The following is a 27521-nucleotide window of genomic DNA, read 5'->3' on the forward strand; positions in this document are numbered from 1 at the left end:
CCCAGACTTTCTAAGTCCATTCATTCAACCTTCATAAATATATAGTAATCTAAATGTATTTTGAAGTATTGGGGCTTGTCACCCGTTAATATCGGCAGCTCTTTCCTTCTTTGCTTCCCAGAAAAATTTTCCTCTTTTCAAGTATTCAGAGCACATCAATATCTCCTCTGGGTTTTTTTTAATACTAATTTAGATCGTTGTGATGCGACTTAGATTTAGTCCTGAACACATTCATAGAAGCTGCATTGCCGACATATTAGTACTACTTGGGTTGAGAATTAAGAAGGTTGAGAATTTGCGTGCGTGCTTTGTTATCTGAATAAATTGAGTGCATCGCCTAGTTTAATTGGGCTGAGAAAGCATTTTCTGTTTTTTAGAATATTTATGGTCAATAAGTTTTTGTGTTATTATTAGCATTTATTTTTGCCGGGAAGAATCCAAAGGTGCAGTTTCTCGGTATTTATTAATCATCACTGAGTTCAAGGATTCTTGAAGTAGTTGAGAAGTTAAGGTTCTCTTACGTAAGTGGGCGAGTGAATCGAAGTGGCTCTTTCACTGATGGTGCTCCGATGGCGAAAAAACGGTGATGGGAAATTAAGCAATCGCAGAAGTGTCATTGACACGTGGAAATGCAGCTCAAGATTTTGGGCTCAGGCAAAATTGAAAGGCCTAAGAGATTGATTATAAGGCCCCGAATTAAGGTTGGATGGTAAGGACAATTACGACTGTAATACTCTGGAGTTGTGTTGTTCAGCTTATGGCACTGTGTGACTTGTGGGCGCCAAGATTGTTGAAGGCAATGCCTTGCTATTTTAGCCACACTGATTCATCTCCTCCTTTGAAGATAGATGAAGAGAAGTCTCGAGTTTCAGCCAAACTGTCCTCCCCAACCACCCAGAAGTGTAAGAATAGATGAAGACAGTCTCAAGTTTCAAGCCAAGTCTATTCTTCTACCCAGAAGTGTAAGGATTGAGAAAGAGAAGTCTCGCCGTTTCAGCCAAGGCTGTGCTTCCGCCAAAGTAAGTTTTCTGGGGTTGACTCGTGTTTATCTTTAAGCTTAACAATGATTTTTGCGAATTGTACAAGAAATGCATGATTTGATTTGTTGCTGGGTCAGCTCTTTTTTCCCTTCCCTCCCAGTTTCGCTTCCAAATAACTTCAATTGTACAGGATATACTCTCTGTTTGTTTGATGGTGAATTTAGGATTTAATGCTAGAGTTTTCTTACAAAGGAATCAAATCTACTATCTCTTCTTAACAATTAAGCCAGCCCCTTCAGATTTGGCGGTAGTTTTTGCACAGCAGCCTCGTTACCCTAATCGTTTGTCTCGTAAATTGGGTTTTTTTAATGATACGATTCATACTTAGGATTCGATGTTTTTCTCTGCCATGCATGATAGCCATTTGATCCTACATTTTTTCCCCTTCTCATCGAAGATTGCACAGTACCCACCTCCCCTGAGAAGCCATGGATTTTCTTTCTTTTTAATTGAACATGGTACTGACTTTGTTGATTCTTGTCATCAGGGATTTATAAGAACAATGGTTATCTTATGGTTTCTTGCTTGCAATGGAGGACTCAACCAGATGCGAGCAGCAGTGAGTGCTGACCTTTACCTTCATTGGGACCAGCAAACTTTATCCATGAATTGTCAACTCTAGTCTGTTTCATTTGTTTAAAAACTATAATTTTAATGTTAATTTTTCTTTTCTTCTGCAGATATGTGACATGGTCACAATTGCCAGATATTTGAATGCAACTCTCATAGTTCCAGAGCTGGATAAAACCCCTCCTTCTGGGCTGATCCAAGGTTTGCACATTATTCGTTGCTATCTTTAGGATTATCCTGTTTTCCTATTTGGATTGCCCTCATGCATTTTCCATAATTTTGCAGTGACTTTGAAGACATATTTGATGTAGATCATTTCATTACATCTTTAAGAGATGAGGTTCGGATATTAAAGAACTACCACCTAGGCTAAAAAAAAATGTTGATGCGAAACGACACTACTCATTGTCACCTGTTAGCTGGTCTAATATATCATACTATGAACATCGGGTAAATTTTCCCCCTCCTTCAGATACATGATTTTATCAGATTCATAGTTCAATTGGGGTTGCATCAAGGTCTGATTCTTCTGAATGTTTGTTACAGATCCTTCCTCTGTTGCTGAAACACAAGGTTGTGCATTTAAACAGAACTGACACTCGACTAGCAAATAATGGACCACCTCCTGAGATTCAAAAGCTGCGATGCCGAGTAAATTTCAATGCTTTGAGGTTTACTCCTCAGATAGAGCTACTTGGTAGAAGGATTGTCAGAATTTTGAGGGAAAAGGGACCTTTCCTTGTACTTCATCTTAGATATGAGATGGACATGTTGGCCTTTTCTGGCTGCACTCAGGCTGTGACAGCAGTGAGGTGAAGGAACTCACAGAATGAGGTAATCTGAACTTTCTTTGGGATTCAGCTCAGATCTTTTGACCCAAGAAATAACTCTCGCAACCCTGAGCCAAAGATTTATTCTCGTGGTGCAGTATCTATTTTGTTTCTTTGGTTATCCATCTGATATAATAAGTAAACTTGTGCTTCATAGATATTCTAAGGACTGGTGGAAGGAGAAAGTAATTAATTCTGAACTGAAGAGGAAAGAAGGTTTATGCCCTCTGACACCTGAGGAAACTGCTCTAACATTGACAGCACTAGGTATAGATCACAATTCCAAATTTATATTGCTGCGGAGATATATATGGTGGGGAGAGAAGGATGGCAGATTTACGTGCAGCATTTCCTAATCTGGTAAGTTGAAAGAAGCAAAATCATGTCAAAAGTGTATATTTTGTTTTCTAAAACTTTCTCTAACTGCAACAGGTAAAGAAGGAAACTCTACTGGATCCTTCAGATTTGCAATATTTCCAAAACCATACCTCACAAATGGCTGCTCTGGATTACATTGTGTCTCTTGAGAGCGATAATATTCATTCCAACTTATGATGGGAACATGGCTAAAGTCGTAGAAGGCCATCGCAGGTGTTGTTATGCTGCCACTATGCCCGTTTATGCTTGGTCCGTGAAAGATATGTGATTTTTTAATAAACTCTGGATTTACTATCTGCATAAAGTATATAGTAGATTTGAATGTGTTCGGAGTGTTATTTTCATTTTGGCAATTCTCATTTTCATGACTGCATAGCACTAACAAGCCATTCATGACTGTATAATATTCCAACAAACTTTGATTCAAATGTTACTTATTTCATTTTGTGCTTCCCTAATGAACAGGTTCCTAGGATTCAAGAAGACTATACTACTGAGAAGGAAGCTGCTGGTGAACTTATAGATCAGTACACCACGGGCTCATTAAGCTGGGATGGTTCTCTCTCTGCATTGTAAAGCAATTTCATGCCTCTCAAATGGGAAGTCCCAGACCAAGAATAGCCATACCAGAAAAACCCAAAGAAGAAGACTACTTTTACGCCAATCCGCACGAATGCTTGCAAATGTTGGATGATGAACCATTGAGGAGCACGTCATAACGTGCCTCTGATTCATTTACATGGTTTCATCCATTGAATGCAGTGGCAATTGGTATATATATATTTTGCTGGAAGAAGGTCCATGGTCCTTTACAAGAAAAAAGTTTGGTATAAAAAAACTGAGACTGCCTGTTATTCTTCACAGGCATCATTGACATCAGTTAAGGTAACATCTAAATTTCATGCCTTTTGAGGGACAGATTTTTGTGTGAAGCCATAGCAAGTGATGTCAAAATCTTCACCATGAGTGAAAGGTACAGTGTTTCTATTCATTTATTTCTAATGGCATAAATTTTCTGTTTTTTTTTTTATTTATTGTTTACTCTGATGGCAACAAAATACTCCACTGACTGAGAAGCTTATTATAATAACATGGGAAATTTCTTCACCAAATGCACCACCATCAAGAGGGAAGACTTGAAAAATGGGGTCGCCGGGCAGTGTGTGGAATTAAACTAAACTGACATCATAACTTCTTTAAGAAGCATTGAAAAGAAATAAAATAATTGAGTAATAATTACAAATTTATAAAAGCTTTATGGACTGTATATTCTTTTTTCTTTTTTATAATTTATTGTTTTCATCCTTGTTTCTCTCCTTAGTAGTACTTCATTTATTAATTTAGTACTTCTTCTTCGTTTTATTTATAAGTCACTCTTAATATATATCACCACAATTAAGAAAAATTTAAAATTCATTAACTTTTGCAAAATATTCATAAGTTATAACTTTACCCTCCACTAAATATACATATTTTTTAGTCCTATTTATAAATTACTTCTAACATATTTCACGACAATTAAGAAAAATATTAAAATTCATTAACTGTCTAAATTCTAAAAATTATATTAATTTTTAATTTTACTCCTATTAAATATGGATTATTTAATAATATACTTTCTCTCATCAACATCACATTTATTGAAAGGTAAAAGGGAAAAATTATGATAAAAAATTAGTGACGTGGGTTTATAAACCAGACAAAAAATTTCTTCCCTCTATGCTTTTATAAATAGTATTAGAGAGAAATATTTTAATGACATGCTCTTCTCATTTCAAATTATAAGATACTCTTAGTCTCACTTTTGATAAAAATAAAGTTTTATTAATAATATTTTTTAATATTATCCTTCCTATTATGTTTTCTTTCTTTGGCATTTTTTCATAAATAAAGTCTTAAATGAATTTTATTTTTGTTTTGAAATAATAAAATTATAAAGTTTGTTTAATGAATTTTATTAATATGTATAATTTTATTTTAAAGTATTTTATAATTTGATATTAAGATAGTACTTTCTTTTATCAATTTTTATATTTAATGGGAGTAAGTAAGGAACTCCTGATAAAGAGTTAATAATATATTTTATAAATATAACAAAAAAATATTTTATCAATTTTATGAATAAGAAGCAGTCATTAATGCAAATCTTTCAATTCTCAAACACTCACTATCGTCAAGTCCATTCCTCGTTTGGTGCTGCCCGAGTGGGATTGTTGAAAGTTGAGTTGATTTTTATGGACGACTTGACGTTTTGGCAGCCACGCATTCATTTGGTTGGGCCTCCAATATGAGTTGCCACCATATATCATCCAATACACTACGTAGTGCGCCTATACATGAGAACCATCATTTGACCATCATCTCGAATGATGATCAGACAATTTTTAATATGCTATTGATTTGAACACTCTGGAAAACTTCGTGAGTGTCACCGTCCAATCCAAATACAAGTGGGAATAGGTATAGTTACTGAGGCCTTATTTGGTAGGAAAAAATGAAAGTGTGTGATTAGAATTGAATTGAATGATCTTACTTTTTATATTTGATATAAAAGAATGAAAAATTTAATTTCAATACCAATTTGTAATTCATTTAGATGGAGTTACTCAACATCACCACCTCCTTGGTATGAAAAATCAATTTTGAGATTGATCATTTTTAAATCAAATATCCCTCATTCTCTCTCCATTGTATCCCTCCCTCCACCCTCTCCTCAATAGTCTCCATCCATCTCTCCCCCTTTGCCCTCATTTCAGACCAAGCAACATTGACCTCTCCTCTACCATCGTTGGTCTCTCCTCCACCGACATTGCTGCTAGATTTGAAGGGAGAAGGAGGAGATTGAAGATCAGAGAAGGAGGAGAATGATCGACAACATCATCTGCATAATCAGTCTAAACCCGAGCTGTAGTCACTTGAGCCCACCACTGTCGTTGTCTTCGCCGTAATCTGCGTCCTCACCATTCTCTTAATCTTAGTTAAAATCAAAGGGAAAAAAAAAAAAAAAAGGCGGAGAGGGTGGCGACGAGGTTCCTTGCACATCCATGGACATTCTTTTTTGGGGGAGAAGAGCAACAAGAAGAAGAAAGATGAGGAGGAAAACGATGATGATAACCAGTGGAAGCAACTTCTCTTGCCTAGTCATGGACATTCTTTTTTGGGGGAGAAGTAGAGTGTTCAGATGATGATGAAATAAAATATTAAATTTATGTTTTGAGGGGTATTATAGTATTTTCATAATTTTTGTTTCATTATAAAATAAAAATAAGTATTTCTATAAATATTACTCCATACCAAATATAATTTTAATGTTTTATTCCCACACCCATTCCTACTATCAACCCACCAATCCTAATTTTAACCCCTCTAAATTGAGGCATGTGTATCAAACTGGCTTATTACTCTAGTGTTTTATATAAATAATTTCTATCAATTTCATTAATATCAATGTAAAAAAAATAAAGGAATAAAAGTGTATAGAATTCTTAACATGTCACCACATAATAAATTCAAAAAGTAATGTCCTATTATTTTTTTTATAAAAAATAATTTTAAAAGTACCTTTTAAATATTACTTAAAAAATTATACCATAATTTATAAATAATTAAATACATATTTAAAAATGTGCTTTATAAATGAGAGATAAGGAAATATGTGTTTTATCCTGTTATCCAACGACCTAACTTTGGCAATTCCTTGAATTCATGAATTGACTTTTCATCATTTAATATTTTTAATTCTGATTCAAATCCAGCATATGTCAAAATCCAAGCAAGACGTTGGGAATGGGACGCCACATTTATGACATCATAAAATTAGTTTCATTAATGTGATGTAGATACTTTGGCAGATCCTATTTATAAATTTGAGAGAGAGTTTTTTTTCATTTTATTTATATTGTCATATTTTTAAATTTTTGTCACAAATTTTTTTATATTTCATTAAATATTAAAAAAAATTATTGTTAAAATATAGGAGTATATATTTAATAGAATAAATTTGAAAATTTGTTAAGTTTTTAAACAAAGTTAATAAATTTTAAATTTTTTTAGTTCAAGTGGTAGAAATAATTTATAAATAGAACTTGCAGGGTACATACTTAAATAATGTAATGACAACAATAACCAAACATGTTTATTTTATTTTATTAGATGGGGTGAACTATATAAATTATATAGTGTCATTATACTTTATTAAAAACTAATTTTTGGATAAAGTGTTAATCAAAAAATATCTTTCAATAACTTCATTAAGTGTTTTTTTTTTAATCTTCTTCTACCCCTCTTCATGAGATCTAAAAGCGTTTATCACATTTTTTCACTAGGTACTTCCAACAATCTTTTCATAGATATTCAAACTATTTTAAATGTTTTTTAAAACCATTTTTGTCTCAATAGATTGATGTCATACCAACTCTTTCTCATATATGATCATTATGAATCTTGTCTTTTCTTATATACTCATATATCGATTTCAATATTTTCATCTTTGATACTCTAATTTTATATTCTTATTGTTTTTTTTTAAATCTAATATTTATTATCATATAATATAATTGATCTTATGACAATGCGATAGAATTTCTCATTAAACTTATTAGACACTTAAATAGTGGTTTTAAAATTTTACTGCACATATTAAAATAAAATGATTTAGCAACAAATATGTGAAAATAACAAATTTGATAGGTAAGCTTTAGACAAATTATTGCTTAATCTATAATTCCCATTTTTTATAGAACCAATAATTCAAGTAAGTCGGACTTATTCAGGCCAAGCTTAATTCAAGTTGAACTTAAAATATCCTATTTTTTAAAAAAAATTTATAATCAAGCCTAATTTTAACTTTTTTTTTCAGGTTGGCCTATTGAACTTGACTTGAATTACTAGTTCTACATACATATAGAAATCGTAATTTCGACGGTCAAGCTTATTCGAATCAAGCTTAAAATATCTTACTTTTTTAAAAAAGTTTATATAGTCAAACTTAACTTTAACTTTTTTGATTAGGTTTGGCTTAGCCTGAATTACCGATTCTAATTTTTTATGTAGAATTTTAGAGAGCCATATTATCATTTTAGTCACTTCCCATCTTAAATTACCAAAGATGGTATTTGTGGTGGTTAGTTAGGGCATTCACTCGCTTCTTCAATTTCTATTATTTTTATTATTAATTATAATTACAATTCTTTTGATTAAGGCCTTAATCAAGTTATCGTGCAAAAAATTAATTAAAGCCTCAACTATTTTTCAAAAAAATTTAAAGAATTTAAAATATAGTTATATCATTCGTTAATTAATTAATTAATTTGAACTCATGTATTTACCCAACCAAATATGCTTGTTTCCTTTGTATTGAATAGTCTCAATGTGCCTGTGATCTTTTGTCCTTCCACTCTCTTCTCTAATCCTAATATTGTCCTCCTCGAAAAGCTGAATAGACCTTAACACCCAATTTTTCAGCTGGGTTATTAATAAATGTAAAAAGTGTATTATTTGGACAGAGATGGAGAAAAAATTATATTAGCGATTCATATACCGAATTATGAGTCTTGAATTTCAATAAAACTTATAAACATGACACACACACACAGACACAAAATTAATGATTAAAATTATAGTTGAGCCATAATTAAATTAATCATGAATAAGTCATTTCATTAAATTAGTCAAGACATTACTTTAATAGTTTACTGATTCAATTAGTTAAATTAATCTAATTTTCAATACTATATATAGGGTCTTATATATAACCACATGTTCTTCTATAGTTAAGATTAGCCCATAAAGCTAGCTACCTAATAATATTGTTAATTGGTGCCATCTAACAAATGAGAAACTCTTATATGAACTTAATACACCACATCATCAATACTTTATTCAATAAAATTGTATCAATTCAATTCATAAAATTTTATGTGTTATTATTTTTAATGAATTTATTTTTAGAATAAAATACATATTTTTTAATAAAAAAATACATATTTAATGTTTCTACCATTATTAATAATAAAATTAATTTACATTTATAACAATATGAATGACATATTTTTATTGGTTAAGATATGGATAACGTGAATATACCAGGTTGATGTAAGAATTTCTTAGGAACTAGATAATTTGGTCTAAAAGCTCTTAATTAGCCTTTTGGTGCGAGGATTTTTACAAAACTAGTCGAGACTTGTGATGATGCACGTGAAAAACCGTACTTGTTTTTTTAAATTTGCTTCGAGATCTGCACCGTCCACCACGATCATAAATCATAATCACATCTTTTTTTAATTATCTTTTAACAAAAAAATATATATTTCTAAGTGAATCCGCCGTGGCCGAACATTCCCTGTCATATGTATAGCTCTGTTCCTCGTCTTCTAGGTTTCCATGGTTGCTCTATTTTCCTGTGTTTTCCCTGTGATGTTGATTAACACGTGTCATCAATTTAATGATTAAAATATAGGCCATATTAACTTTATAACCATAATAAATTATAAGATTACATATGAGATTAATTAATTTTTATTTTTTTATAAAATGACCTACTTAAAATTAATGTGAACTATGAGAAGTACACGGTGCTATAATATTAATTCACACAGTTATCATTTAGGATGTTTATAGGATGGGACGGGATTAGAACACCTCCGTCCCATGTCTCGTCCCACAAGTCATCTAGTCTCATTAAGAGTTGGGACGGGATCGGGACAAGATTGAAACATTCTGCTATCCCCCGATAAATCAAATAATATCGAAGAAAGATTTGAATAATAACGTTTATTAAAATTTTAAATCATATAATTTATTAAGTTTAAAATCAAAACAACACAAGTATATAAATCATAATAATTTAAAGTCAATTATTGAATTACATTAATCACAACTACACATTATAATAGCAAATGCAAGTGATCTTTAGGCTATAAAAGTAGCAACAACAATCAAGTCAAGCACAATATCAAATCATTATCTTTTACTTTAGTAGAGATGTACTAAGCTAATTATTCTTATGAAAATAAAGCAAGAAATACATTACAAATAAAAGTTATTAAATAGATAGATATAAGAATAAATTATATTAATATAATTAATATATTATAAAGAAAGATATCATCATGTTTACTAAATGTCATTAAAATTATCAATATAAAAAAATTTATTTTTAAATAAGAATTACAAGTATTGAAATTATAATTGATATAATTAATATATATATATATATAATTATATTAATATGATTTATATATTTAAAATAAAAATAATGTATATATAATATTCGGGACGGGACGGGACGAGATGTCCCGATAGTAATCTCTTATCTCATCTTATCCTGAACTCCTTTCCTATCTCGTTTCGATTAATTTTCAGACCGAGATAAGACCCATCCTGATATGATTGAGACGATACTGAATAAATCGAGACGGGTATAAATTAAACATTCTTAGTTATCATTAACATGAATAGATAGAAAAGACTCAAACTTGAATACATGAAGCTGCAAAATCATTAAAAGGAAAAGAAAAGGCACAAATATTATAATTCACTCGATCGAGCACGTACCAGAAACAAATCATGCGGAAAATGGATGTGTGAAATGAAAGAGAGGATATTAAATATACATGCACTTTTTTTTTTGTGAATATATAAAAAAAATAACAATAAAATCTCTCTTAAGTATGTAAATGATAATTTGATCCTTTAAAATGTCATAATTCTTTTAAAATTTTTAAGGACTTTTCTGTCATTAATAAATTTATATAAATTATTAAATTATCTTTATTAAAAATAAATAATTTACAACTTTTCTTTTTGTATTCGCAGCAATACAACAGCAAATTATAATTTTACATATTAAATTTTTTATTTGCTGTTACATTGTTGTGAATATAAGAAGAAAAATTGTGAATTATTTATTATCAATAAGAGCAATTTTGATAATTTATATAAATTCATTAATGATAAAAAAATCCCTAAAACTTTAAGAAAATTATAGCTTTTTGAAAGATTAAATTATTATTTATACATTTTAGAGAGATTTTATATATATTTTTTCTTGTATAAAAGGATCACATTAAACAAAATAAAAAGGAAAATTACAAAGCAAGGGTCCTGACTAAATGCCAGGAATGAGGATGGTGAGCTCTGAGGAGATACATTTCAAGTCCGGGTGAGGAGAAACATGTGGAACCCACAAACCTTTTCCACTCCGGGTCTACCGGGAGAGAAAAACCGGATCTCAAATCATTTCAGGGGGCGCATCCTCTGTCATATGGGGACCTACAACCCGGATCTCCGGGTCTGGGCTTTCGGGGCGGTCCGAGACATGTAGTTCCAAAATACGACGAGTCTCGAGGACATCCAGGTTTGAATACTTTGCTATCCAGTAGAGTACCGCTGGTAACAAAGCTTGTTTCACTAATCATCACATCAGAGACTGTGAGTGAATCGTCTGCGAGGAAGAAACTTGTCTCCATAATATGATCTTCCACGTGATTACTGATGTTGTTGATCTTCATCCATGAATCTGCAATACAAGCCTGCAGGCTAAGGAACAAAGTCATCGTCAGAATCACAAACAGCTGCATTTTGGAGATGCATTTCTTCTTCATTTTCTTTATATATCGATGATCAATTGAACTCTCTCTCTCTCTCTCTCTCCTCTCTCTCTCTCTCTCTCTCTGTGAGAAGACTAATTAGTTACTCACTTTGCTTCTCAGTGAACTTACAAAGACATCTCTTTATAGAAGTGATGGAAACAGTATCTTCTTCTTCTTTTTGGTAAGGGATGGAAACAGCATAGTTGTTAACTGTGAAAGATGAAGTATTGTGGAGGACCAACTAGTAGAAACTCAGTTTTTTTGCATTTACACGTAGTTGAACTTAGAAACTTGTATTTAAGTAGCTATAACTCTTTACTAAATCAAACAATGCGTGTTGGTGGTATGCTGGTCTAGTTAGAAGAACTAATAATAATTTAATATATTTTAAAGTTAAATTATGAATATCTTTTTTATTTTTTTTAAGGAAAACATAATTTTAAATCGTTGTACTTTGCTTTCATTTTGAAACTTGTATTTAAATGCTGGGACTCGAGTCATCCATTGCCCGTTTGATTGATAAGAATCTATGAGGCCCTGTTTGATTTTGATTTTTATTTTAAAAAAATATTTTGTAATAAAGGTTTTCAAATTTTTTTAAAACAAAACAAATGAAATTTAACTTAGTTATATTAATTTAAAAACATTTTTAAAATAAAAAACAAGTTGCCAAGGATGATAGTTTATGATAAAAATTGATCAAGATAACTATATTTTTTAATAATAAAATATAGTGTGTTTTGATAACAAGAAAAAAAATGGAAAACAACTTTAAGATTTTTTATTTTTTATTTTTAAAAATAAAAATGAGAACAATTTTAAAAATAATTAAATCCAAAATATGTATTCAAATGAGTTTTTTTAACCTTTTTTATTTTTAAAAATAAAATTTTTTTAAAAACAGAAACCAAAATAGGCTCTAATATTCACACTAATTTGAGTATTTATATATATATATATATATATATTCAGTTTAAAACATTATAAAAGGTTTTATAAAATTATTAAAATTATAGAGATCTATATTTTTTAAAGTCAATATATTTGTTCAAGTTATAGAGTTGTGTTGTCCATGAGTGGCTTATTTCAAGCTCTATCCGAATATATATATTTGGAGTCTATTCTAGTTGATACAAATTTCTTCTAAACCAACAAGCAAGGAGGTGTCTAAAATTTTGTATTTTATTCCCTCCATCTCTATTTAAATGTATTATAGTTGCAATCAATTTTATGAGGTTTGAGGATGCATCAACATTTCTTAATAAAAACTTATTGCAATTAATGAAGAGATGCCAAAATATATAGAATAATATTTGAAGGGCACCCGGACGAGTTCAAATTCAAATCATTTCAATTAAATTAAAATAAAGAAAATATTACAATAAATAAAATTAAAGTATATACATATATGTATGGTGGTTTATATATCATTTACTTGATTCATTGATTGATTGATGTTTGATCATTTATTAATGCAAATCTCTCTCACTCCCTCTCTTTAACTCTCTACCTTGTTTGGTGCTCTTTAAGTGGGATTGTTGAATTCATTTTGGTGCACCAATACAAGTTTTGGAAGCCACGTGTTCATATTTGATTTGTAATTGGATCATACAAACACATTTTAATTTGTGCCTAGATTAGAGGCAACAATAACATGGATCCAAAATGCAAGTGGGCTAGTGCTATATATGTCTATGCATGAATTTGTACCATCTAAATATTTTAGAAATTAATTTCATATAATTGACCTTGCATATGGTTTTAATTAATTACTTAAATTATTAATCAATCCAGCATATGTCAAAATACAAGCACCACAAGTGTTGACATAAGGCAGTTATGAGTATGACATCATAAAATTGGTTTGATAAATGTCATTACTCATTACTGATTGTGTATCACTTCTAACCACATATGGAAACTAACGAGATGTGCTGTTTATTTAAAATTAAAAAATAATTTTTATATAGTTTAGAGATTTTACAAAAATTTGTTTATTTTGTAGAAATTTTATAAAAAATAGAGGCATTATTTTATGCTTGGTTATAATAATAATAATAATAATAATAATAATAGTAATAGTATAGTAATAGTAATAATCATAATAATAAAAGTGATTATTAGATAATTCTTTTATTTTTTGTCAAGATTTGCTAATTATTTTTAATTTTTATAGTATAATTACATAATTATTTTTATATTTTATAATATCTTTCTTAATTTATATTTTATAAAAATAATTTATTATTTAATTATTTTAAAATTTTCTGATACCTTCATATATCTCTCTTTTTAAAAATATTTTCTCTTATCTACCACATTAGATTATTTTTATAAACTGCTCAAAATAATTTTTTAAAATAATCAAAAATTCTTTTTTTTTTTATATTTTGATTATTTTCAAAATTTTAAATAAAAAAATCACAAAATAATTTTTTTAAAAAATAATTATTTCATAAAATAAATTGAAACAAATGAGATCATAAATTATTAATGTTATCTCAAAAAGGAAAAAAAATTCTTAGTTTATCTTTATTAAATGTATGATATTTAAAAACACTTTTTCTCTCATGTATTACTTTTACTCAACTCATAAAAATTGCAAAAACATACAATTGGAGGAAAATAATCAATCATCCATATTTTTATGTGAAGTGACTTATAAAAAAACCACCAAATTTTTTATAAGATGATTTATTTATAAGATTGGAGAGAGTAATGCGGTATAACTTGAAAAAGCTTATGATATGTTTGAATTTATACCAAATCCCTCATTTAGATGCACAAAAATTTATGAATTTGGATTTGATTTAAATCTAAATGCATTTGAAATTATACTATAATTTTAAATTCTCTTTATACTCTAGTCATGTAAAATTTTAATCACTTAAATATTTTGTTCTCTTCACAATTTTATATTAATTCCTCTATGACTCTTATATCTTTTTTCATATATTGTCTATTAAAAAGTAAAAATAAACTCATCGTATCTAATTTTTTATTTTCATTTCAAATCTCAATTTAGCTTTTTTTTATTTAAAATTTTTTAAACTATCCAAATAAAAGATTTTAAATACATGGATTTGAATATGATATTTGAAATGCAAAATTTCAAATTTTAAATCCAAATCTAGATCAATCAATCCAAATACTACCTTATACTCCATTTGGTCCTATATAGAAGGAAGTATTTAGAAGCATGACCAAATTTTGATGTTGAAAAATCTTGCTATATTCAAATTATTATAATGTGATTAGTATTATATGTTGATAATCCTAATTTTGCAAATACAAAAATGTAGAACGATCCAAGATATTTGAATTTTTTTTCCTAATTAGGGATTTTTGGTTCCTTCTTCTCATCTTGATGCACCTAGCATGATAATAATAGATGTCTGCATCTCCACCTTTAATCCTCTCACTCTCACACATGTTTCTTTCTTTCTTTCTTTCTTACCTTTGCACCCAATATCCTAAAGCATTTGGGTATGTTGGATTCATTGTCCATCCAATTCACTCTAGACTAATTCGGATCCCCACTTAGGTAGGGCCCACCTTGAGGGAGTTTCTCGAGTACCATTAGCAAGACATGCTTTGCATGCTCAGCTGCGCTGCTGCATATTTTGAGACTCAAACACGAGGCTCTATGTTAAGTTGGTCAGGTCCCTAGCCACTAAGACAATAGCTTCTTGGTCACATATGTTTATTCTCTTCAAGATAAGAAGGCTAATTCTCTTAACATAAAGTCCAATCTTTCAATATGGGTTTTATGAAGATTGGTCCTTTAAAGCCCAAAAGAATAAAACTCACAAACGCGAAGCCCAATAAATGCAAAACCCAATTATATTAGTCGGAGGCTTGGTGCTACCCAACGTTTATGTATCTATAATAAGGATTTAATCATCTGGGCTTGAAACAAACTCATAATTAACTTTCATTAAATAAAATTTTAATAAAATTAAGCATGATTTAATATAGTCATAGCCCACATGAAAAATTCAACATATTTTATGTAATTACCCTATATTCAACATATTTTATGTAATACCATAAAGTCAAACTCATACACTATCAAATCCATTTTATTTAAAGTGACTTTTCCAATATGCTGTTTCCGCGAGTTGCAATAATGAGAGCAGTCCGAATTCTCCATGTTCATAAAAATGGATGTACATGGTGTATTAGGAGAAAAATTTTAAAAAAATTGAATGCGTGTAATTTTCAAATATAAGTCATTTTATTGCCTTTCTCTAAAAATACATGAATGCAAAAACAATAACAATCCGGACTAAGATAAGAGGCTGAACCTTGTCTTGATTGAGTTTACCAAAAGGTGTTGTTGACTGTCGAGCATCAAACTTTACAGTACAAATAAAAACTGCACGGTCTAAATTAAATATGATTTTACTTTTACATTTTCAATAACCTTTTATTTGAAAAGACGAAGAAAAATCAATAAAAAGATAATATTTTAACCGGTCAATCTATTAAAATTGAAAAGAAAAATATTTATTTAAAAATTGCTTGTTAAAAATCTTAAATAAAAACCATCCAGATCTAATTTGATCAATCCAAATCCCACCATTCCGATCACTCTGCTCATTTCTCTTCACTGTATCCCATTCCTTCACAACTCATCTTTTTAATAATCAAACGAGGCTTAAATTTTTATACTCAACTCCTTGTAAGTTTTAGACTTAGTTGTTCTTAGTTAGACCCTCGAAAAAACAATTTCCACTGGTGCTAGATGTAACGGAGTTATTGACCACGTTAACAGAAATAATAATGGAATAAGTGCTCCTAATAGATCAAGAGTCATGAGGTTTTATTTAGTAGAGTCAATTGTCGAGCTTTTCTATCTAGACAATCCAAAAAGCAAGTAATAAAAAGTGTTCATCATTCAATCATGTGAGATGGTACCAAACCTAGGATTCTCAGACATGAATCCTAAATTCCAGTTAAAAGTGATCATACCAGGTTGTCCTTTAGGTCCCACCTTCATTTCTTGAGGCAGACCCAAAGGATGCCTCGGATGGGGCCCACGAAAAGTTGCCCCAACACCACGTATCAGGAGACTGTAGGAACAGTTGGCACACATGAAAATGCAAAACAGTTTAGGAATATAAACTGAAACGGATAGATGCTCTTAGCAAAAATATAAACAAGACAAAGGAAAAATCAAGAGGCATGAACATTAGATCATTTTATTCCAGAGTGACCATCTTTTCCAAACCAGAAAATGAAATGTACATTTTATCTGGATCTCTATCTAGCATGGCAAAAATGAACCACCCACCCAATCCTGCTTTCCGTCGCCTGTAGAAACAGAATAAAATTAATGGTAAAAAAGGCCAAGAAAGCTAACTCGCTTCAGTTCTGAGCCTCTTAAGAGCTTGTTCAGAATCCTCACTGCAGTAGTCAACTCCTGAACATGGCACTGCCGGATTGTTCACAAATTGGTTCTCATGATCCTGAACAAACAACATTGCCCATTATCAAGATGAATTTAGAGGGGAAAAAAAATATTAAGCAACACGAGATCTGCATCCTTACTACTGATAACAATGAAAACACAATGAGGCCATGTGATCCATATCATAGGTGTAGTAATGATGTGGATATGCATGGGAAGCTTTTCCATCTTTCTGTCCTTTTTCATAAATTATCTAAAGTGACAGCTACTAACTGAATACCGCAGGCGTAGTAATGATGTGGCAGGAAATTCTCAAATATTCCAATTGTTTTGACGAACCTTTGAGCTAGATGTGGAGGCAATTGATCGTCTCCCTAGATCAATTTGTACTGAAACGTTGGCCTCAGATAAATCCACACCTGAAGACCGCAGTGCGTGCACAAAAGTATCCAATATTCTGTTGAGCACAAAAAACCCACTCAACAACGATGTGAGTGAAATCTGGCTCCATGAAATGCTTAAGGTAACCCTTTAATGTGCCAAAAAGAACTTTTGCAAAAGAGTAACCAACATACCAATTACTTTAGTCAACAGCAAAAAGAAGCCTAATGGAACCTACATGCTTTGTAATCACCAAATCCCTAATAATTCATATTAGGTCACATTCCAAGAATCTTAATCCATAAACATTCATACAAATAGACCTCGACAAGATTCAATGAACTAAATATGCACATCCAATGCCAGCTTCTAGAACAGTAATAGCCATTAATCCACAGGGTAGAAGTTCTTCCACACTTGTTCACTGATTATGTGTGTTTTAGTTTAACAATAACTCTTGGGAATATAATGAAGAACTAATGTAAAGTCGGAAGAGAAACTCACCCCTGAGAATAGGCTCTTGAGATGCTGACTGACTCACTTTCAAATGCTAGCTCATCCTGTTCCTTCAATGTATTATTTGGAAAATCATATGCACCCTCCTCAGGTCCCCCAAGACACACCTGAGGCTGAGTATGGGAAGGCGTGTTCTCAGAGTTAGATATTGCTTCATGAAAATGCTGGGTTGGAATGCCACTGCTCACAGCCGCATCAAACATGTCCAACCGCATTTGCATACCCAAGGGAACTGCTTCAGAAGCTAAACCAGGGGGGGCAGCCTTCTGAATAATTGTCGGTGACAAGTCAGATTCAATTGCATTCTGTGCATTTAAGGGCAGCGATGGAGAGAGATCATTGTTCTCATGACCAGAACCATTTTGCATAGCCTGAGATGTGACATTTTCTGTAGGTCCACGATGATTTCTCTGATACAAAAGTTGAGAGTTCAAACAAGATTTAGAGTAATTGTCTATATTAATAGTCATCAGCACCTGGTCATAAAAATTATCACAATGAACACTTTATCATCCCTATTAATGGATGACAGAAATAACAAGCTATGGAAAGGAAAGAAAAATATAGGAGAAAACGAGAGAATGATTGAGATTGAAATATTTTATTGTGGTTGTATTTCTATTACTGTTCTTCCTAGCAATAAGGTGTTGCCGTATAATCTCAATTGACAAGCACGTCTTAATGTTGTTAAACTGCACAATCAATTCCATGAACTCCCAATAATGACCTTAACTTGAAAGGGGAATCACTTTGGAAACTGAGAGGGCTCACATTTGGAGGACCACATTGAGAACGAGAATATGTTTTGAGAGCCAAAATGTAAAAAAAATAGTCTTTAAAATATATATAATGTCCTATTTAAAAAATATATCACAGTGTATATTCATTTCAATCAACTCACAAGTAGGGGTGTTCACAAGATGGGACAGGACTGGGACACCCCTGTCCAGTGTCAAAATGTAAAAAATTAGTCTTTAAAATATATATAATGTACTATTTAAAAAAATATATCACACTGTATATTCATTTCAATCGACTCACAACACAAGAAGCTGAATTGCATCTTACATCAAATGCACTGAAAGCTTAAATAGGCTAGCTGAAATATAAGATTAAAATACAGCCACGATGAATAGGAAGACTTGACCATGCAAGCCGACAGTATGGCAGCCCCCTCTTTTTATGCTTATAATACTTTGGGACAGAGATCAAATACAAATTCAACTCCTATAGCTAATGTAGATACTAATGTGATGGCCATAAAACTTGTAGACAATAATAAACTCCTATGCTTCTAAATAGTAGTAGTAGAATAGTAGAAAACAATTACAACCCATTAACTCTACCACATAATTTGTGAGCCTTATCTTTCAATAATTGATTAGTTTCTCAACAAGAATTATCCCTATGGCCTCTAAACAGCATATCCAGTACAGCCAATTAAAAAACCGTGCAATAATGATATAAATATTATAAACATGTATGAATTTCACATTTAAGGGGGGAAGGGAAAGAAAATCTTGTTGACACACAATATGAAAAGTTTCTTCAAGTTGGCCCATGAATAATAGTTTCAAGCAACCTTAGGCAAAATTGGCCATCTATATAAGGTGCAGTACATGTTCAGGGTTCATCCTTCCTTATACCCTTGACTTCTAAGATGCATGGGAATCTGTAAATCTTTGTAATAAATATAGTTCCAAAATTGAAAAGCCATATGGCTGACTTACAACAGTCTTCCGTATTTAAAAGTGACTCTGACGTACCCTTGAGAAGCATTCTGCCCAGTCAACAAAACTCCTAGAATTTTGTGTATATATCAGTATCACACCCCCAGGGCACTCTCTAAGACAAATGTCAATACATAAGGGGATCTACTGTCTCCAAGATTTGAAAAGGTAAGAAAATCTAAGATAATCAAAGAAAGGAGACATAATAATGCAATTGCCAAAACATTCCATGAAACAAGTGCAAAATGCAGACACACAGGTACATGCATGCACAACATCATTCCAAAGAATTTTACCCAGGGAATTAATTTCATTGGCTCCTGATTCCACCCTTGGTAAGATTGCTCATACATTTGTAATTTCTCCTGTAAAAATTGAATATACTCAATAACCTGCATGAAGAAAAACCAAATTCCTTGATTTAGTTCATCAAAACAGTATCATATGATTATAAGAAATTCATAACTGAATGAAATACCTCCAGCAAGAAAGAAGCCTTATCCCTTTTCTGATCATTTTGAGGAATGAGATCTCTCAGGATCTGAAATCTGGCTTACAAATATAACTATTTTCAGGTATGGAAATGAGAACTCTCATTGCTATTGACAAGTTAATCATCAATCTCATATCAAAATAGCCCATGAAACATTCAAAGGGAATTTTTAAACATAAGAGTGTCATCAGGTAGCTTAGAAAACGTGGTTGATATTCACATTTAAATTGTCAACTACTTAGAAGCAATCTTTGATAGGAAAAATCAAAAACCCATCACGTGAAAAATATAGTGAAAATGTGAAGAGTTCAGCTACACAATTTTCAGCAAATAATGCATTTTATTCCTCAAATCTTGCTGAAGGAAATGATGGTAAAAAATGCCTTCCAACAGTAAAATTAGAACATTGTGTTGTACAAAACTAAATTGAAATGATGCCTTCTATTTTAACTATCATGCAGAATCAGCAGCTAGAAAAGTGTCAAACAAAAGTCAGAAGCTAATAATTGACCTCTGGATAACTAGACTTCAAACTTCAGTACTGATATAAGCACCCACTAATACACAAATAGCGGTATTCTCTTCTTTCATTAGTTGGTAAGTTTGAGTATAATCCCAGCCTAAGATCCTCTTTCAATGTTTATCATATGGGATATGGCAACAGTAGCTGACCAGTGCCAACAACCATACCATACCCAACACCTGGAAACTCAACATCAAGGATGCATGGATGAGTTGACAAGTCTGCTTTAATCATTAATCCAATTAACTGCATCTCTGTCAACTATAAACCAGTTGGTATAGCCACTACACAGAGAATTGCGAGGGCAAATGCAAAGTATGAACGTATCGTCACTGGAAAATGGTTTTCATAATAATTTAAAGTCATTTTCCCTGTAACTGTGGGTAACATACGTTTGCACCACTGGCCACTGCTAACAATCCCAATAGAGGAAATAAAACAAACCCGAACGATAATTGCTAAAAGCCACACGGGGAAAAAATGTTATCACGTAGCTTCACAAATGCATTAGTCAGACACGAATGTAGTGACACGCATCAGTATAAGTTAAGGCATGAACACAAAAATACAGATATTAACGAAGCATAGTTTACTAGTCAACCATAGCTAGTCATTTAGCTTGCCTTTCATTTATCTTGCTCCTCCTTCGCTGCTCAGTTTCTGAATGCTTGGAACGATGTGCGTTAACCCGCTGCTCTCTAGTCGCTTCATCCACCTTCACTGCCGGTCAAGACATGATTATCAAATCCCAGCATCCAATTTAGAAAATTTCCCGTAACCGGACCCTTTACTACATAACCCAATTCCCATAATAAAATAAAAAGTGGGGAATACGTAGAAAAGCAAAGCATCAGGGAGGCAAACCTTTGAGTGAAGAAGAACCATTTCTGGTCAGGTGATCTTCGTCGTCGTCTTCTTCCAATTCTTGTTGCTGACCTCTCGCAGACCGAGCCATCTTCTCCGCTCCACCCGACAGAGAAAGGATTGGAAACCAAAGAGTTCTCGCGAGACAAGCAAAATTCAGGAACAGAGGGAGTGTGCAGACAGAAATGGAGAAGGAGGAGAATTTGGGAGGAGATTTCGCCGGCAATGGGGGGGCTCCGACGGGTTGACGAGTCTCGTTTGTTTTATGTACAGTTGGGAAGGACAGAAGCAGAGAAAGCCCTAAGATGACGATGCATTGAGGATGCAATTTGTCGATTGTACGAAGTGGCGGGCGCTAACGTGCGCTCTCTAAGTGGGGCATAGTTTCCTGCGCACTGGTTTCCCCCCTCCCTCCGAGGGAATTTCATCTGGTAATCTGATAAATATTTTCAAGTCACGCTAAATACAATCTAAAATTTCGCTGCAGCGTGTTGAGCCTTAATTGAAATAATATTATAAAATAAAACAATCAGAATGTCCATATTCCAATAACATGCTGTAGCAAAACAAGTAACAAAGAGAAATTACAAGAAAAATAGTACATTTAATAAGTAATGTAGTTGATTTTATAAGTTATGCTAATAGCTTAACAAGTACTTCTTCCATTCAAAAATATAAAGCTTTTTTTAAAGAGTTAATGTTTAAAAGTGTAAAGTATTTTTAGTCTTTTGAGGTGTAATCTTTGCTTTTTTTTCAAAAGTCTTCCTATTAATAATGACTTTATATTTATTGTAAGGTATTTAATGGGGGTAAATATAAAAAAATAGAGTTAGTTGAAAAGTAGGTAACTACTTTATTAGAGGGTGAAATTCGATTAAAAATGCCTTATATTTTTTAATGGAGGGAGTAACAAATTTAACTTATTACATAGACTTTACAAGTAAATTTATAAAATTAACAAGTAATATAAAGAAATGAACATGTAAAGTTAAGAAATTAACAAGCCTTTTTAAGGATTAGTTATCATTCTTTTTTTGCTGGAAAGGAGTTTTATTAATCAAACCTGAATAAATACATCATTACACAAACTAAAGTCAATAGATAGAAGACGTAAAAAAAGAGGAGGTGGTTTAGAAACCCAACCCTTAGGGCACACCCCCTTATGACATTCTTTAACTATCCAATCACTAGCTAAATTAGCAAACCTAAGGATCCAAGAGATGGACCAAGTATAATTATTTGTAAAGAAACCTCTAATATCAGCAAATGAACAGTAAAAGACCATTCAAGATAAGGGGGGACAAAATTGATTACATCAATTAAGATTTAATAATCAGACTCAAAAATAACTTCTTGGAATCCATAAGAGGCAGCGAGATGAAGAGCTTTAGCCAATGCAGAGGCTTCGCTCTCAAAAGGAGAAATGGCACTAATTTTTTCACCTGCAATAACAATCAAATTACCTAAATGGTTTCTAAAAATAATACCCAATCCAGCAATGTTAGAGGAAGAAGAGAACGAAGCATCTAAGTTGCATTTAAGGACCCTGACATTAGGAGGTTTCCAATTTTCATTCCTAGTAGCCTCAGTATGATGGCTGTGATCAAGTGATTTAGCACCAAGCCAACCATTAATTTTCCAATATTTATAAAGGGCATCATTAGCATCTTTGGAAGTTTCCAGGGGGCGAAGGGGTGCATTATTAAAGATTGTAGCACCTACCTTTCTAGATACACTAGCAAGTAAAGGCAAAGAGAGCAATTTGCCAGTCATCAGTGTCTTCAGCAGTACAAAAGTCAAGCAGCTAGTGATCAAAACAAGAAACATTAGAAGCATGAAAGAGAAGATCCAAGGAGCTAGAAAAACGTACCTTGTTTGACCATTCATAAAGGAGCGAGAGGTGTTCATATGTTTCAGGGATAGAGTTGCGACACTTACAAAGTGGGTCGGGTCTGCAGTAATGCTTCCACAAGTTTTCATTGGATGGTAAAGCATTGTTAAGGAGTTGCCATAGGAAGTGCTTGACTTTGTTAGGAACTTTGAGGTGCCATAGGATTTTCTAGATGTGATCATGGAGGTGAAAAGAGGGTCCAAGTTTATATGAAGTAACAAGTTGCTCAAGTGTAAGGTAGCCTGCCTTGACATTATAGATTATGTTCTTGGCACCAAGCCAATAGGGTGTGTCTCTAGTATGTCTGGAAGAGAGTGGTATTTTGAGAATAGCTTGCCTTTCTTCAACAGTAAACTATTCCTCTAGCATAGAAAGATCCCGTGAACCATTGGTTATAAGCATTTCTACTCTGAATTCTTTTGCATCATCCACAGGTGACGAAGAGGAGAGCTTGTAATATGCCAAATTAGGAATCCAAGGATCTCCCCATATGTGGATGTTAGATGTATTATTGATAGACCAACGGATCTTGTTGAGCAAGAAAGCACATCCAACAAGTAAACTATTCCAGGCTCAGGATGGTTTAACACCTCTTGTGGTATTAAGTAAGGATGTTTTTAGGTAGTAGATATGTAAGATCTCCTTTACTTAATCATAATTAACTCCGAGATCAAGGTAATCTAGGGACTAGCCTCAAAGAATTACCAAAGGTGTAAAATTACATAAAAGAAGATTTTTCAAATTATATACATTTAAAATCCTCAAAGTTCAAATTCAAATCTCAAAGAACACTTATTATACTCGAATCAGAATTTGAAAATTGTGTGGAAACTTGAAAAACAAATGAGACCCAAAACCATGAATTTTAAAACTCAAAAATGAATTTTGTGTAGAAAACAACACGTGCGCCATAGCTTGTGACATGTGCACCGCGACTCACCTTCTGTGTCATGTGTCGCGGTGCATTGCACGAATTTGACAGCATCAGTGCTATCATTTGACAGCACAGGGAGTCAACTTTCGATGCATTTCAAAACTCCGTCCAACGTCTGATTAAGGTGGTTTTGGTGTCTACACGGAGCTTTCTCCTAACTCTAGCTAATAGCATCAGTTTCAAATTCAAATTCTTTTTCTATAAAAAGTTGCACACCAAAAGCCATATTTACCACTTTTCTCAAAATTTCACAAATATGGTGTCCCAACTCAACCACAAGTATCAAAAGCCTACACCAATCATCTGACCACTCAATAGACTCAAGCAGACCCGTGCAACGCACCACACACTATCAAAAACATGTATATCATAAAATCATCACTCAATCTCAATTTTCACAAAACGCAAGGAGGAGGAAATTGTTGTACAAAATCATTATTTTCATTCCAATTCTTTCAAAATACACATGTTCCTACTTGCACAAGTATTTTAGCCCTATCCACGAGTTTATAACTAAAACTCACTAACCTGAGGTACAAAATATATAAATTGTATGCTATAATAATGCAAGTAGTATAAAAACAATAACATGTTATCCTAGTTGGCAATTACATTAACATATACACATAAAAATAATAAGAAAGGCATATAGAAAGGATTACTTCACAATCCTAAACCTTTGTATGTTTTCCCTGACTCAAATCTAGTGAGCTAGATTTTGAAATATTGAGAATTGAGAGGTGAATACAATCACTCAGTAATCAAGTTTCACTTAACCTATACAATTGCACATCAATTGTAGATAGATGCAATTAGGCTAAAAAAATACAACAATAACACATATAAGGAGCTTAGCCACGGCTCATAAAACTAACAATCATGTGACTGGGCTTGAAAACACATATATATCCATTTTTAAATCACAAAGCACAATATAGGGTCACAATACTACCAACCATGTGCCCTTACACATGCCAGACCACAATACTAATAATCATATGGCCAAATTTATATGCATGATCATATGCCAACCTTATATCCTTCTGTTAGCTCCAACATGAAACTGGTGGCTATCACGTGGCTATGTCCTTAACGAACTAACCCAACTTTTCACTTGTGAGGAGCTACCGAGCTAAGATCAACTCACTCACTTATGTAATCCTGTTTTTCTTAATACTAATAACCATAGGGTGTCGTACCCCTAATATAGCCTCCTTATGAACTGATAGAGATTAGTTAGATTCGAGTCCCTCATAGAACAAATAGTACAGTCTCGAATCAATTATAGGACAAAGGCTACCTCCTGATTCCAACGGTTGGCGCTAAGGCAAGTTCTCAATTCTAATGGTTACTACCAGTATCACATGGATTTAAACCAATTTACTCCTCCTCCTAAGCAAACTCCTGCCAATGATCATGCTATGCACATTCCTCACATAATATGCATTTCAAACAATTAATTCATGGTAAATAATTCCACATACTCATATTCACTTAATCCACATAATCGACACATGTCAAATCACAATTATCCACCCACAATAATAAACCATAATCAAGCTTACAAATCATAAGGGTGGAAAAATCAAGGTTTTCTTTTTCAAAACCATTTTGCAAGTCAAACATATTGCCAATATGCATCATTAGTTTAAATCATTAACCACATTTCACAAACATAATTAACATTTAACTATAAAAATTAAGTTTCTCCCTATTACCTCAAACTTTTAAGAGGTCAAAGGTTTACCCTTCACACAAAACACTTTCAAAGCTTCTCCCAAGCTTGAATGGTGTCAAAATCAAGCCTTACTACATCCATATCACAAGGATATCATTATTGAATTTTACCAACATAATCTCCACACACACTATTCTATCAACTCATAAATCACTACCCATTCATACCCAATGGGCTCTTTAGGTTTCATTAATACACATTATCATTAATAACTCTTTAAACCTCCATTAATGGACATAAACCTCTCCCAACCACCATATTTATGTCAATTTTTGGGTATTTACTACCCCTATGGACCTATCACCTCAACAATCATCAATATGGTGTTCCAATACCTTAAATAACTCCTATTATATTTGTTTTAATCAATGAAAATGGACCCATAATCTTGTAGACCGAAAATCAATCTTTCAACTCAAACCTTATCATAAATCATCGTAAATGAGGGAGAGAAAGGAAGAAGAGGGCTTAAATTACTTACCTTATGTGTTTGGGAGCTTCAATCTATCCACCAAAGGTCTAAATATGCATGCCCTAGCAGAGCTTCAATGTGCTCTTCGGTTTCTCCTTTTCTCTTCTCTGTTTTCGCACGCAGATATGCATCTGATTTATCAAATTTTGGCCGTGCGCCACAGCGCACATTGCCCTCCACTATGGTGCATAGCACAGAAAGGTCATTGTATTCAAATATACTCCTATGCATCGCGGCATATTGACCACACACCGCAACATGTGACACAGAGGGCAACCCTTCACCTTTTCTTCCTCTTTCTTTGCCCAGGTAGCTTGCCTTTGATCCGAACCCACTTTTAGGGCTAAAATCGCAACAATTACACCAAATTAGACCCTTCTGGCCACACATCTTATTAATTCACTAATTAAAAATCATTGGGTTAACTAATCATGATTAATTTGTCCCGAATGTTATAAGATACCTTTAATAACCTTTGTCCAGAGATCTGATAGATTAGCTAATAACCTCTAGCACTACTAGGCTAGGTAAGCACGATTAAAGGAAATAAAATCCTTAAAGTCGAGACCACCATGACATTTCTTATCTATGAGGCGATTCCAAGAAACCCAATGTAACTTCATTTCATTACCTTTTTGACCCACCAAAAGCCAAAGATAACTTGTTAAGCTCAACGCAAGACTTAGCAGGGAAAAGAAAGCAATTCATAGGGTATGTGGGATGGAATTAGCGACAGCCTTGATAAGTACCTCACGGTAATCTATTCTTCTATCCTCTAACCTTTTTAGAGATTTTGTCACGAACGAATAAGAGGGCTTAAGTTTTTAAGCATCCCCACAGAACAGGAAGGCCAAGATATTTCTCCAGAGAATCAACTTCATTAATACCAAGGGTGAGGCATAAATTCTCTTTGACATAATCAAGTGTATTTGGGGAGAAGCAACATGATTTATCAAAGTTAATACACTAACCAGAGGCAAAGCAATAACGTTGAAGAATGTTTGAGACCAATTGACAATTTTCTTTATCAGCCTTAAAGAATAATAGTAAGTCATCAGTAAAAAAGAGTGGGTTACTCTAAGACAGTGTTTAATGGGACGAATACCGATCAGAAGTTTTCGAGAAGCGTGACGGATATGTTGGATAGGGAGGCGCAA

At 32.6% G+C, this 27521-nt stretch overlaps 1 protein-coding gene and 1 pseudogene across 2 annotated transcripts; one reads left to right on the forward strand and one right to left on the reverse strand.

Moving 5' to 3' along the window:
* The first annotated feature begins 629 nt into the window (after positions 1–629).
* On the forward strand, positions 630–3635 carry LOC129298811 (rhamnogalacturonan I rhamnosyltransferase 1-like; annotated as a pseudogene).
* A 12578-nt stretch (positions 3636–16213) lies between these two features.
* Positions 16214–21723, reverse strand: LOC129298813 (transcription factor BIM1-like). Of its 2 annotated transcripts, none has more exons than XM_054937260.1 (8): positions 21330–21723; positions 21089–21180; positions 19928–19997; positions 19746–19841; positions 17708–18129; positions 17162–17279; positions 16775–16880; positions 16214–16484 (listed from the first exon to the last, which is right to left on the reverse strand). In XM_054937260.1, exons 1-8 carry the CDS (start codon positions 21348–21350, stop codon positions 16477–16479), a joined length of 933 nt encoding a protein of 310 aa, XP_054793235.1. In that variant the 5' UTR covers positions 21351–21723; the 3' UTR covers positions 16214–16476. The 2 variants fall into 2 exon arrangements, with proteins under 2 accessions (XP_054793235.1, XP_054793234.1); XM_054937259.1 differs by having other exon boundaries at positions 21089–21185; positions 21330–21721.
* Positions 21724–27521: the final 5798 nt, after the last annotated feature.

Source organism: Prosopis cineraria, unplaced genomic scaffold (assembly GCF_029017545.1).
Source record: "Prosopis cineraria cultivar Desert tree isolate PC_DT_omini unplaced genomic scaffold, ASM2901754v1 PC924, whole genome shotgun sequence".
NCBI classification, from domain to species: Eukaryota; Viridiplantae; Streptophyta; class Magnoliopsida; order Fabales; family Fabaceae; genus Prosopis; species Prosopis cineraria.